Consider the following 14,163-nt stretch of genomic DNA (forward strand, 5'->3'; position numbering starts at 1 on the left):
TTTTTCTTGGTCATGTGGCATGCAGGATCTTAGTTCTCCAACTAGGGACTGAAGCCATGCTCCTTTCCATGAAAGCCTGGAGTCTTAAGCACTAAATTGCTAGGGAATTTCCATGACTTGCTTATTTTTGAAATTGTAGTCATGAACAAATTTTCTTACAAGTATGAGTAAGCAGTATGTCCTTGCCAGTGAAGTGGACATTTTATGGAGAACAAAAGCGACAGTGATACTATTACTTATTACATAGTGTGATTTGTTACAACCAAAGTATATTCAAGAGAGCATTAGGTTTAAGAGAGAAGAATGAGCTCCTTTTTTTGATTAGGGCCCCTAATTGGTGAAGTTTGAGCTGAGTTCGGAGACGAAACAAAAATATATTGAGGGAATGAAGGTAGGGTGGGGATGGAAGAAAGGTTGCCATTAGCAGTGGGAGCTTAATGAAAGTTGTGTGAGAATGAAACAACAAGGTGTGTTTTGTGAATAGTAATTTGTTACTGCTTGAACAAAATTTTGTTTTAAACTGCTCATGTTTAAGTCAAGTACTCATTTAATGGTAATGGTTGAGGAATGGAGCAGGAGAATATATTTAGTTCACATGCTAATTCAGTAAACATGCTAATCAATAGAGTGAGAAGAGAGCTGTTTTAATTGCTTTTTTCTTTTCCAATCTCAAAATTGATAGAATGCAAGTGGTAAGAGTGAATATTCTTGTCCAATTTTCAATCTTAGAGGGAAAACATTTAGTCCTTCCTTTTATGTTTATTGTAGGCTTTACATATAAACACGACTGTGTGAAACCCCATAGACAGCAGCCCACCGGGCTCCCCTGTCCCTGGGATTCTCCAGGCAAGAACACTGGAGTGGGTTGCCATTTCCTTCTCCAATGCATGAAAGGGAAAATTGAAAGTGAAGTCGCTCAGTCATGTCCAACTCTTAGTGACCCCATGGACTGCAGCCTACCAGGCTCCTCCGTCCATGGGATTTTCCAGGCAAGAATACCGGAGTGGGTTGCCATTGCCTTCTCCGTTTCTTCTTGAGATGATCAATATTGTAACATTGATTTATTTTCAAATACTAAACTAATTTTACATTCATGGAATAAACCCTACTTGTTCATTTCTTCCATATATTCCTATACTATTTTTTAAAAAAGATTTATTTATTTATTTTTGGTTCTATTCTAGTGTAGATCAGTGAGAGTTCAATTACTGAATGAATGAACAATTAAAATAAAAAATCCTAAGGCAAAACACTGAGATTGTGTGAACTATGAGACCTATGTAAAGCAATAGTTAATAATCTGACTGGTAGAGACCCATCTCAGCCTAAGAATGTTAAAGTTTGAAACTAAGAAAGAGCAGGAAAAAAAAAAATCTCAACACAATATTTGTATGTTTAATCTTAGGCAATAGGAAAAAATCCTGACTGGTAGAGACCATGAAACTCTATAATTCTACACAGCTTTAAAGAAGTCAATTCTATAATTACAACCAAATACACCTCAAAAACTGTACAGGCACAAGGCAGCACTTTCTGTCATAGTCATTTCATTATTATGGATTATCTTCTTGTGGGCAGAGGATTCAAAATTTAGAACTGAAAATTCAAACTAAGATGAAAGACAGGTGATTCAAATTAGCCCCAGTTAGGTCTTGGTATAATTGAATGATATCTTCTTTATTAAGTAATAAAGGTAGGAAAATATTAATTTACACATTCTGATCTAATGCTGAGCTTTCTTTGAGTTGTATCTAGAGTCTGTATTAGTTACTCACCTTCTTGTCGTTCATACATATCTTACAGACGTTAAATACAATTTTATGAAAGACAAAGTTTTTCAGGTTCCAGAATGTACTTTCCAGACAAAAAAGCAAAAGCAGAAAAATTAAGCCCAAGGCAGCTGATGAAATCAAAAAGTTTGCAATCCCACGTTTGCCAAAACTGTAGACATTGTTCTTCTTAACTGAGGGTGATAAAAGAGATAGCCTTACTTTAAAAACTTATACAAAGTCTAAGATGACACCAAATATTAAGAAATACAGGATACAATGAATGTTAAGTTAGAATTAGAGAAGTATAGATATGAAAAATAAGCAATTGTCTTAACATTTTATTTGTCTCTCTTATTTAATCTTCACTGATACTTATGATTATTATAACAGTTCCCCTGCAAATACTTTTTCTTTTTTTTTTTTTAACCGGTTTTGATAGGCAACAGCCTTACTACATACTCAGTGAGTTTCAAAGGCTGAGCCTTTGTAAACAGAATTACTATGGATCTAGATGGTGATGATGATTGCATGACATTATGAATGTACTCAGTACCACTGAAATGTACACTTTAAAATGTAAACTTTATGTTATGTGTATTTTATTACAATAAAATTAGTGTTTGGGCATACTGGCACAGAAAATGCAATTCTTATTTAAAAAAGAGTGATTGTATTATCTTCACATCTCAAAGATGACTCCTATTTGCATATCTAGAATTTAGATGTTTGTGTTAGCTAATTTTCTGTGTAGTAAAATCAGGAAATATCAATTATTACCTATTTACATCTAAACTTTGTTCTTTTCTTCCTCACAAGTGTTGCCATCAATACTCTTTTCCCACTTATAGAAGAAAATGTCTTCTCACTCTGAAGGACTTTAAGGACAGTAGGCATGACCTACAATAATAGCTAAAAATACCATAAATACCTTTATTTTGTTTGTTTTATTTAATTGCCAAGAATTCTGTTGTATTTGATTTTTGTGGGTTATACTTATTTGTTTAGTAACTTTTGTAAACTGTTTTTGTAAAGACTGTATTTTGTTGTTTTTGATCACCGGAGTTTCTGTTTTGCTAACTTAGCTATTAGCTGCGATTTGATGGAAATATCCTTAAATGTTTGGAGCAAAACACACACACACACACACACACACACACACACACACACACACCCCAAACTTTTCCTATCCTTTTTAGATTAGCTGTGAGTTGGGGCTCTCTTAAAATGGTTAACCAGTCCATGTACAATTTTTATTTAGTCCACACATCTTGCTTATGCAGGGCCTAAAGATCAGAGAGCTTATTCATAAAGTCTTATCAGGTTTCAGCCTTGAATCTGCATGTGGCAATCTGAATTATCCATTGCAAATGGGAGTTTTGGTAATTGATTAATCCCCTCACACTCAGTCACTTTCCCCAGCTTCTTAACTTCTTAGGCTTTTCTTTCTTGCCACCTGCTTTCCGTTTCTTGTCACTTGCCCTAGGTGGCTGTGGTAAGCATATCCCTTTAAATGTTTCTGACAAAGTTGGCCAGGAGGTTGCTCCAGCCCTCAGAAAGTTCCAAGAAAAGCTAAACAGTGCATCTCCTGAACTGATCCACTGGGTCATTACCAGACAGATCTAAAAATATAAGCACAATTCTTTGAGAACAGGAATTGTTCTTTGCCCCTTCTGATGTAAGAAAACACACCAGGAATGCACAGTTATCATCACAGTTACTGCTGCCTGGCTGGAAAATGGGAAGGTAAGCAGGTAAGTTAAAACTCTACATTGATTTCTTGGCAAAACTGAGCAGCTTCTTTCTTCATTTTCTACTTCCCTGCTTTTTGTAAGTTTTAAATTAAATTTCAGAGTTCCAGAGAATTGATTCTGACAGTTTTTGTCACCTTAATCCTTGTTTCAAGGGAGGGACAGATCCTTGGAGATACCTACTCTGTCACTTTCAGTTTCAATTTATTTCTATATACTGATTTTTGGTTTTAATTCAGCAATCTAGCTAAAGATTCTAAATATTCTAGTATTTTATCTGTAGAGTTTTAAATAGTTCATGCTATATATATATAAAGAATTTCAAATATTACTTTATCTCAGTGTTCATACTTGAAAATTATTAAAAAATGTAACATAAAATGAGCTCTCAGGAGCCTCTCACTTAACAAAATAACCAAAACATTATTAATAGCTTCCTTCTAACTATGTTCTCCTTGATTTTACCCCTACTATCTATATTCCATATATAATTGTCTTATTTCTTTGGAAATTTTCCAGAGACATGCATTTCTATAAATATTACATTGTTGGTAATAGTCTGTTTATGAGGTTTATAAACATAGCATCATGTTGTTTGTAGTCATCACAGCAAGGTTTAAAAAATATTCATTGTGTTTTTAAGATTTATTCATATTGTTGTTTGCAGCTGAAGTTCATACATTTCCACTCCTCTATGATACTCCATTATGTAGGGAGAAAAGCCTTAACTTATCATTACATTCGGCTGTTAATAGACATAAGCTATTTCCATTTCTTTTTGCAATTACAGATATTGCTGAAGAAAATATTTATTAAGGTTTTCCATCTTGGAGTAAAAATATTGGTAATTGGCATGTCAGACTTGGTTAGTGCTAACTCATTTTTCAAAGTAGTAAATTAATTTCATTCACAATATGTGCGTATTTCCATTTCTCTACATTATAATGCTTCTTGACCTCAGACTTTAAAATTTTTGTTTAGTGATAGTTCATTGTGGCCCAAGTTTGTAGTTCTTTGATCACTAATGAGGTTTATGATAACTCCATATAGGCCATTTTTGAACCATATTTTAATTCTTTTTTATTTCTGTGAAATTCTTCTTCATGTCTTTATTCTCCCATTTTATTCCAGATAGCATAATTTGTCTTAATTTATCATGCTTATTCCAGATAGTAATGCTTTGTTCATTATATATGTTATATATATATATATGTTATATATATATGTGTGTGTGTGGGTGTGGGTGTGTGTTAACAAATATATTTGCTTCTGAGGCTTTTATTTTGTTAGAATGCTTTTAAATTAACAGTTTTAAATTTTAACGTAGTCAAATTTATAAATCCTTTCTTTATAATTCGGGGATTTTTGTACTTATTTTCTTATTTTGTACTTGATGTCATAAAACAATTTTAACATATTTTCTTATAAAATTCTTGAACTTTACCCTCTCTATTTCCACTTAGATTTTTTTGTGTGTGCCTGTACAGGCTTCAGCAATACATGAACTGTGAACTTCCAGATGTTCAAGTTGGATTTAGAAAAGGCAGAGGAACCAGAGATCAAATTGCCAACTTTGGATCATCGAAAAAGCAAGTGAGTTCCAGAAAAATATCTATTTCTGCTTTATTGACTATGCCAAAGCCCTTGACTGTGTGGATCACAAGAAACTGTGGAAAATTCTTAAAGAGATTGGAATACCAGATCACCTTATCTGCCTTCTGAGAAACCAGTATGCAGGTCAAGAAGCAACAGTTAGAACTGGACATGGAACAACAGATTGGTTCCAAGTCGGGAAAGGAGTATGTCAAGGCTGTACGTTGTCACCCTACTTGTTCAACTTATATGCAGAGTACATCATGAGAAATGCTGGGCTGGATGAAACACAAGTTGGAATCAAGATTGCTGGGAGAAATATCAATAATCTCAGATATGCAGATGACACCACCTCTGTGGCAGAAAGCAAAGAACTAAAGAGACTCTTGTTGAAAGTGAAAGAGGAGAGTGAAAAAGTTGGCTTAAGACTCAACATTCAAAAAACTAAGATCATGGCATTTGGTCCCATCATTTCATGGCACTTAGATGGGGAAACAGTGGAAACAGTGGCAGACTTTATTTTGTTGGGCTCCAAAATCACTGCAGATGGTGACTGCAGCCATGAAATTAAAAGACGATTGCTCCTTGGAAGAAAAGCTGTGACAAACCTAGAGAGCATATTAAAAAGCAGATACATTACTTTGCCAACAAAGGTCCGTCTAGTCAAAGCTATGGCTTTTCCAGTGGTCATGTATGGATGTGAGAGTTGGACTATAAAGAAAGCTGAGCGCCAAAGAATTGATGCTTTTGAACTGTGGTGTTGGAAAAGACTCTTGAGAGTTCCGTGGACTGCAAGGAGATCCAACCAGTCCATCCATAAGGAAATCAGTCCTGAATATTCATTGGAAGGACTGATACTGAAGCTGAAACTCCAATACTTTGGCCACCTGATGCAATGAACCGACTCATTGGAAAAGACCCTGAGGCTGGGAAAGATTGAAGGCGGGAGGATAAGGGAGGATCAGATGGTTGGATGGTATCATCAACTTGATGGACATGAATTTGAGTAAGCAAAGCCTGGTGTGCTGCAAACCATGGGGTCACATAGAGTTGGACATGACTGAGCTACTGCACTGAACTGAACTGTACAGAATATGGATCCACCTGTTTTTCCCTTTTCTGGAAATACACTTACTAGCATTTATTAAATGGCATATTTGTGCCCAATAATATATGATGCCATCTCCTTTATACATCAAAATTCCATACATGCCTTGGCATATTTGAGGGCTCCCTTTTAATCTAATTGTCCATTTACTTCTATCTCTATATGTCTTATAAGTCATTATGTTACAAATATTTACATTTCAGATCTTAGGGAATTAAACCAACACCTGAGAAGGCACCTATCAAGAAAATATCAAGTGTTGTTTTAAAAGTAAATTTTACTAAATATTGAGCAAAGAGATGTTTTACATAAGCTAGTCTGCTGAATAAAAAACTAGAAAATACTCCACGGTTCATTATCTGTATAAATTCCATATACAGTGCAAACATGCACACTATGAAAAAACAAAATAGCAGGTCAATCTTTCGCATAAACATGGATTAAAAAACTCATAGGACTATTCATCTACTTCAGTGATGAATAATCTTGCATTTTAAAAGCTCATGGAAAACTCAATTTGAAATGATTAAAAACTGTCAAGTATTATAAGCTGGTATTTAAGATGCTTGTAAATATTGTTTATGTTTTTAATTTTGAAAAATAAAGATAAAAACACATGAAATATTAACAAATGGAATAGATAGATACACAGACAATTGTGTTTATTTAAGAATGCAAAGTGTTTAATATTTTAAAAATATATTAATATAGTTGTATGGCTCCCCTCAAAGCTCAGTCAGTTAAGACTCTGATGCAGAAGACCCAGGTTTGATTCCTAGGTTGGGAAAATCCCCTGGAGAAGGAAATGGCAACCCACTCCAGTATTCTTGCCTGGAGAATCCCATGGACAGAGGAACCTGGCAGGCTACAGTTCATGGGGTCACAAGAGTTGGACATGACTTAGCCACTAAATCACCACCACCACCACCACATTGATACACTAATGGCCAAAGCCACATGGTGATCTCATATAGTCATAAAACATATTTAAAATAAAATGTCTCATACATAGCACTCTCTAACCTAAAAAAGGAACATAAATATTCAAGCATCATGTTCCACAGTGAAATTACTGAGGTGTAGAGCCAACAAGTTGCACAGCCAGGATTCAACTCAGGCCATATGACTCCAGGCCATCCTTTTACTATACTGCCTTTATATAAACATCATAGTAAATTAGTGAGAGATCACAACACCAATTACAACGAGGGCTTCCTTGGTGGCTCAGTGGTAAAGAATCTGATTGCTAAAGCAGGAAACACAGGTTTAGTCCTTGGATCAGGAAGATCCCCTGCAGAAGGAAATGGCAACTCACTCCATTATTCTTGCCTGGGTAACACCATGGACAGAGGAGCCTGGAGGGCTACAGTCCATGGGATCACAAAAGAGTCAGATAGGACTTAGTGACTAAAGAACAATAATAATGAGATCACCATGTTTATGGTCATAAAGAAAACCTTAATAAATAGCTCCAGTATAGTTAAATGCCAAATACTGCGACCATATGCAATAAGACTAAGTAAAGCAAAAGCAAATTATAAACAGAATATCTGAAATTGACAAAGTAGAAAACTTAAACCTTAAACCAAAATATTTAATTACATATAAATAACTTAATTATATATCTATATCTTGATATATATCTATATCAACCCAATACAGTATTCTTACCTGGAGAATCCTATGGACATAGGACCCCAAGCTACAGTCCCTGGGGTTGCAAAGAGTTGGACACAACTGAGCGACTGAACTGAACTGAAGTGACTTAGGACTCATATGCTCCAAACAAGCCTCCATTCTATTCTTTAAATATATAAGATCCTTTCCTGATTTGAGGCTTTTCTCTTGGTCTTCCATCAATGTGAAATATTATTCCTCTCATTCTTCACTGGCTAGATCAGTCTCATTCTTTTAGTCATCTAATCACACTCTGCAGTAATGACCTCCGTAAGTATTCTATCTGAAGTGATGTAAGTTACTAACTACCTCATTTATTTCTCTTACTGTCTTACTTCAAACTGTAACTATTGTGTCTATTTACTTACTTTCAAAATTTTTTCCCACTTGCCACAACTCACATTATAAACTCCATGAAACCAGGGACCTTGTCTATCTTCTTCTATAGACAAGCGTAGGAAGTACAGCAGTCATAGAGTAAGAGTTCAAGAAAGAGAAAACAGAAGGGATCAGGAAAAGTGATAATAAGTGAAATTATAGATGTTTTCCTACCACTAAATGAAGACAAGAGCCTTTGGGTTGAAATTGCTATCAAATGATAAACAGAATATAGAGGAGAAAAATCTAAGTCTAGACAGCTCATCGGAGAAGGCCATGGCACCCCACTCCAGTACTCTTGCCTGGAAAATCCCGTGGACAGAGGAGCCTGGTAGGCTGCAGTCCATGGGGTCGCTAAGAGTCTGACACGACTGAGCGACTTCCCTTTCACTTTTCACTTTCATGCATTGGAGAAGGAAATGGCAACCCACTCCAGTGTTCTTGCCTGGAGAATCCCAGGGATCGTGGAGCCTGATGGGCTGCCATCTATGGGGTCGCCCAGAGTTGGACACAACTGAAGTGACTTAGCAGCAGCAGCAGCAGCAGCAGCAGCAGCAGCAGCAGCAGCAGCAGCAGCAGCAGACAGCTCATGGAAAAATTTCACAACACTAAGGATAACAATTTTTGGAACACAGAAGTTTTTAGAGTAATAAAGAGGCTATCTGCAAAGAAATCAAAATCAGATTAACCTGAGTCCTCTTAACCAGTATAGTTTAACATCAGAAAATAAACTTAATACACCATATTAAAAGAATAAATGACAAAATCCCCACGTGATCTCAAAGGCACAGAAAAAGAATTTAATCTCATTCATTAAAAAAATTGTCCATGAACTTGGAATAGAATGGAACTTCCTCAAACCAATAAAGAGGAACTATAAAAACACTCACAGCTAAAAATCATATTTAATGGAGAATAACTGAATACCTTCCTCTTAAGCCTGGGAATAAGCAAAGGTGTTTACTGCCATGGCTACTATTCAGTACAGTACTGGTAATTCTAGTCAGTGAAATGAAATAAAAATGTTTAAGAAAAAAGAAATCTTGATTTTGAAAAGAAGAGTATTCACAAACAACATAATATTGCAAATAGAAAATCTTAAGAAATCCACATAAAAACTATTGAAATGCATAAATGAGTTAAGTTTATAGGATAGAAGATAAAAAAATCATATAAGTTCATAGTATATAATATACAAAAAGTCACTGGATTTCTATACCTTAGCAATGAACAGAAGAAAATTAACATATTCCATTTTCAATAATAGCAAAAACATCTTAGAAATAAATTTAGCAGAGAAATGCAAGACCTGTAAACTGAAAGCTATACAGCATTGCTGAGCGAAATGAAAGATCTAAATAAACAGACAGCCATTCTTTTTCATGGATTGTATGGCTCAATATTTTTAAGATGACTCATTTTCCCAAATTGATTAGTAGTATCAATGCAATATCTATTCAAATTCCAGCAGTCTTTTTTTCCCCCAGTAAATGACATGCCAATACCAAAAATTTGTAGAGAAACCCACAGGATCCACAAGAGTCAAAACAGTGTTAAAAAGATCAAGGATGGGGACTTCCCTGGTGGCCTAGTGGTTGAGTCCACCTTCCAAAGCAAGGGACATGGGTTTGATTCATGGCTGGGGAACTAAGATCCCACCTGCCATGGAGCAACTAAGCCTATGTGCCTCAACTAGAAAGAAGCCTGTGCTCCACGACAAAGATCCTGCACGCTGCAACAGAAGATCTCACATGTCTCAACTAAGACTCAACGCAGACAAAATACATGGTTAAATTTAAAAAAGACCAAGGATGGAGGATTATATTTCTCAATTTAAAACTTACTAAAATGCAAAAGTAACCAGAATAGTGTGGTACTGGTATAGGATAGAAATACCAATCAAGGGAACGGAATTTATACTCCAGAAATAACTCAGGTGAATTTATTTTTAATAAAAGTGTTAATTTGATGGGGAAATGATATCCTTTTTGACAAACTGTTCTGGGACAAATCACGTTGTAACCTGAATATAGACCTAGTCATGTAGAAGGCATGGAGAAAATCTTCTTGACCCTGGTTTAGGCAGACTTTTAAAATATGATATAAAAAAACACCATCAATAGAAGAAAATGTGGATAAACTGGATTCCATCAACATTTAAAACTTTCAAGCTTCAAAAGACACCATTAACAACTTGTGTCGAAACAAATGTCCATCAACTAATGAACAGATTAAAAAATGTGGTATATCAATACAATGGAATACTACTCAGCAACAGTGAAGAATACTGAGATATGCTATAACCTGGATAAACCGCAAAAACAGTATCATAAATGAAGGAACAAAGACACAAAATAATTCTAATGATATAAATTAATACATAATGATATAAATATATGAAATATTCAGAAATGCCAGATATTTTCAGGCAGTAGGTTTATTAGTGGATGTTGGGCTGGATGTGGAAATGAGGCTTGACTATAAATAGACATGACGGATCTTTTTCAGATGATGGAAATATTCTAATATTAGACTGTGGTAATGATTACACAACTTTATAAACTTTTTAAAAGCAATGAATATGAAATTAATTAATGAATTAAATCTGATGACTGGTAAGTAAATAATAGCTCAATAGAGCTGTTTTTAAAAAGCAGAGAGATGAATCTATAGTGCAAATATGATACAAACTAAAATGTGACATAATTTCTGTTATTCAGAAATTGTAAGAAAACATAATCAATTTGTCTTTGTTGTTGTTTCTCAGTAGCTAAGTCAAGTCTGACTCTTTGTGACTCCCTGGACTAGAGCATGCCAGGCTTCTGTCTTTCACCATCTCCTGGAGTTTGCTCAAACTCATGTTCATTGAGTCAATGATGCCATCCAACCATCTTATCCTCTATTGTCCCTTTCTCCTCCTGCCCTCAATCTTTCCCAGCATCAGGGTCTTTCTCAATGAGCTGGCTCCTCGCATTAGATGACAAAGCATTGGAGGGTTGAGCTTCAGCATCAGTCCTTCTGATGAATATTCAGGGTTGATTTGCTTTAGGAGTGACTGGTTTGATCTTGCAATCCAAGAGACTCTCAAGAGTATTCTCTAGCATCACGATTCAAAAACATCAGTTATTTGGCCCTCAGCCTTCTTTATGGTCCAACTCTCACATCCATATATGATTACTGGAAAAACCATAGTTTTGACCCTACAGACCTTTGTTGGAAAAGTAATGTCTCTAATTTTTAATACACTGTCCAGGTTTGCCACAGCTTTCCTTCCAAGGAGCAAGCATGTTTTAATTTCATGACTGCAGTCATTGTCCAGAGTGATTTTAATAATTATATTTAATCTTTTACTGATTTAGTAAAATACCATTACATTTCCCTTTTTGTGGTTGCATATAAGTTATTTGGTTCCAGAACAAACTGCATACACACACAGTAAACAAACTTACAAACAGGCAATATGCTAATTACTTCTCAATTTTTAGAGTAAATAGCAAATGGACTCATTATTTGTCAGTTCTTAGAATCAATCTGAATATGAAATCAGCCTAAAATATGGAAAATTTAATATAATGCTTTTATTTTTTTCCTGATTTTGATCTGGCTGTGCATTTACCTTTATCTTGATGCTTAAAACCTAGAGTCCCAAGGAACTATTTAATCTTCAGTTTAAGTAAAGCATTCAGTTTCCTCTTTATAAGATTAGGATAATAGTAGCTAACTTGTAGGGTACTGCAAAGATTCAACATAATGTATGTAAAGCTCCTTTTACATCATAGGTGAGTAGTAACTCATTCTAAGTTACATCTGGGAATGGCTTCATGAAATTTATTGGGGATTTTATTTTGAGGCTTCATTTTTTTCACCCCCCTACACGGTGAAAATTACTTTGGTACAGGAAAACACTCAAATCAGCAAGTCTTACTGTCTCTGTTGAAAGAAGGACAGGTTTTTCTTTAATCTTCCACAATCCAGGCTTGAATGTGGAAATCTAGAAAGATTTTTAAGGACTTGGGGGAACTGCATATACTCACATGAATCACTGCAGTCCACATAGATGTTTTGAAATTGCTCGGCACACAGTTTTTTCACCTCATAGTCATCAAAGAATTTGCTGATACTCATTGCAAAGTTGTAACTAGGAAGCACCATTAATACATTATTCATTAAGGTTCTTGTGAAATGAGTAATGTCATCATCTATGATTAAAAAGATGATAGATTAGCTTTCAGTTAGAAAGCAGTGACCCTCCCATAACAACAAACTTTCCTAAGATGATCAGACGATTACCAGTTTAGCAGATCATCTTTGAGAAAACACTAGTTACTAAGTCATGAAGCTTCATCATCTTCATAGTTTGTAGTATGGATTTGTCAGTTACAGATATTAAAAGCAGACTTTTGGTAACAGTATTTCCCTAGGGTCTGTCTTCCACCATCTTTATGGGTGGGTCTGCTATTAAAATCCCTACCTTGGCTTAGCCTTCAGTCAGTTCAGTTCAGTTCAGTCACTCAGTCGCGTCCAACTCTTTGCGGCCCCATGAATTGCAGCACGCCAGGCCTCCCTGTCCATCACCAACTCCCGGAGTTCACTCAAACTCACGTCCATTGAGTCGGTGATGCTATCAAGCCATCTCATCCTCTGTCGTCCCTGTCTCCTCCTGTCCCCAAACCCTCCCAGCATCAGAGTCTTTTCCAATGAGTCAACTCTTCGCATGAAGTGGCCAAAGTACTGGAGTTTCAGCTCTAGCATCAGTCCTTCCAAGGAACACCCAGGGCTGATCTCCTTCAGAATGGACTGGTTGGATCTCCTTGCAGTCCAAGGGACTCTCAAGAGTCTTCTCCAACACCACAGTTCAAAAGCATCAATTTTTCAACACTCAGCCTTCTTCACAGTCCAACTCTCACATCCATACATGACCACTGGAAAAACCATAGCCTTGACTAGATGGACCTTTGTTGGCAAAGTAATGTCTCTGCTTTTCAATATGCTCTCTAGGTTGGTCATAACTTTCCTTCCAAGGAGTGAGCGTCCTTTAATTTCATGGCTGCAATCACCATCTGCAGTGATTTTGGAGCCCCCAAAATAAATCAGACACTGTTTCGCCATCTATTTCCCATGAAGTGAAGGGACCAGATGCCATGATCTTTGTTTTTTGAATGTTGAGTTTGAAGCCAACTTTTTCACTCTCCTCTTTCACTTTCATCAAGAGGCTTTTGAGTTCCTCTTCACTTTCTGCCATAAGGGTGGTATCATCTGCATATCTGAGGTTATTGATATTTCTCCCGGCAATCTTGATTCCAGCTTGTGCTTCTTCCAGCCCAGCACTTCTCATGATGTACTCTGCATATAACTTAAATAAGCAAGGTGACAATACACAGCCTTGACGTTCTTCTTTTCCTATTTGGAACCAGTCTGTTGTCCAGTTCTAACTGTTGCTTCCTGACTTGCATATAGGTTTCTCAAGAGGCAGGTTAGGTGGTCTGGTAGTCCCATCTCTTTCAGAATTTTCCACAGTTTATTGTGATCCACACAGTCAAAGGCCTTGGCATAGTCAATAAAGCAGAAATGGATGTTTTTCTGGAACTCTCTTGCTTTTTCGACAACCCAGTGGATGCTGGCAATTTGATCTCTGGTTCCTCTGCCTTTTCTAAAACCAGCTTGAACATCTGGAAGTTCACGGTTCAAGTATTGCTGAAGCCTGGCTTGGAGAATTTTGAGCATTACTTTTCTAGCGTGTGAGATGAGTGCAATTGTGCAGTAGTTTGAGCATTCTTTGGCATTGCCTTTCTTTGGGATGGAATGACCTTTTCCAGTCCTTTGGCCACTGTTGAGTTTTCCAAATTTGCTGGCATATTGAGTGCAGCACTTTCACAGCATCATCTTT

The 14,163-nt window shown here is 36.2% G+C and overlaps 1 protein-coding gene across 1 annotated transcript in view; it reads right to left on the reverse strand.

Moving 5' to 3' along the window:
* Nucleotides 1-14,163, reverse strand: part of LOC128060028 (phospholipid-transporting ATPase ABCA3-like) — a 252,491-nt gene that overhangs the window by 72,158 nt on the left and 166,170 nt on the right. The window contains exons 22-23 of the mRNA XM_052652237.1: nucleotides 12,311-12,475; nucleotides 1,776-1,963 (exon numbers count right to left, since the gene is read on the reverse strand). Of these exons, the coding sequence (XP_052508197.1) occupies nucleotides 1,776-1,963; nucleotides 12,311-12,475 (353 nt within the window). The remainder of the gene's footprint in view (nucleotides 1-1,775; nucleotides 1,964-12,310; nucleotides 12,476-14,163) is intronic.

The sequence above is a fragment of the Budorcas taxicolor genome, chromosome 2 (assembly GCF_023091745.1).
Source record: "Budorcas taxicolor isolate Tak-1 chromosome 2, Takin1.1, whole genome shotgun sequence".
Lineage (NCBI taxonomy): Eukaryota > Metazoa > Chordata > Mammalia > Artiodactyla > Bovidae > Budorcas > Budorcas taxicolor.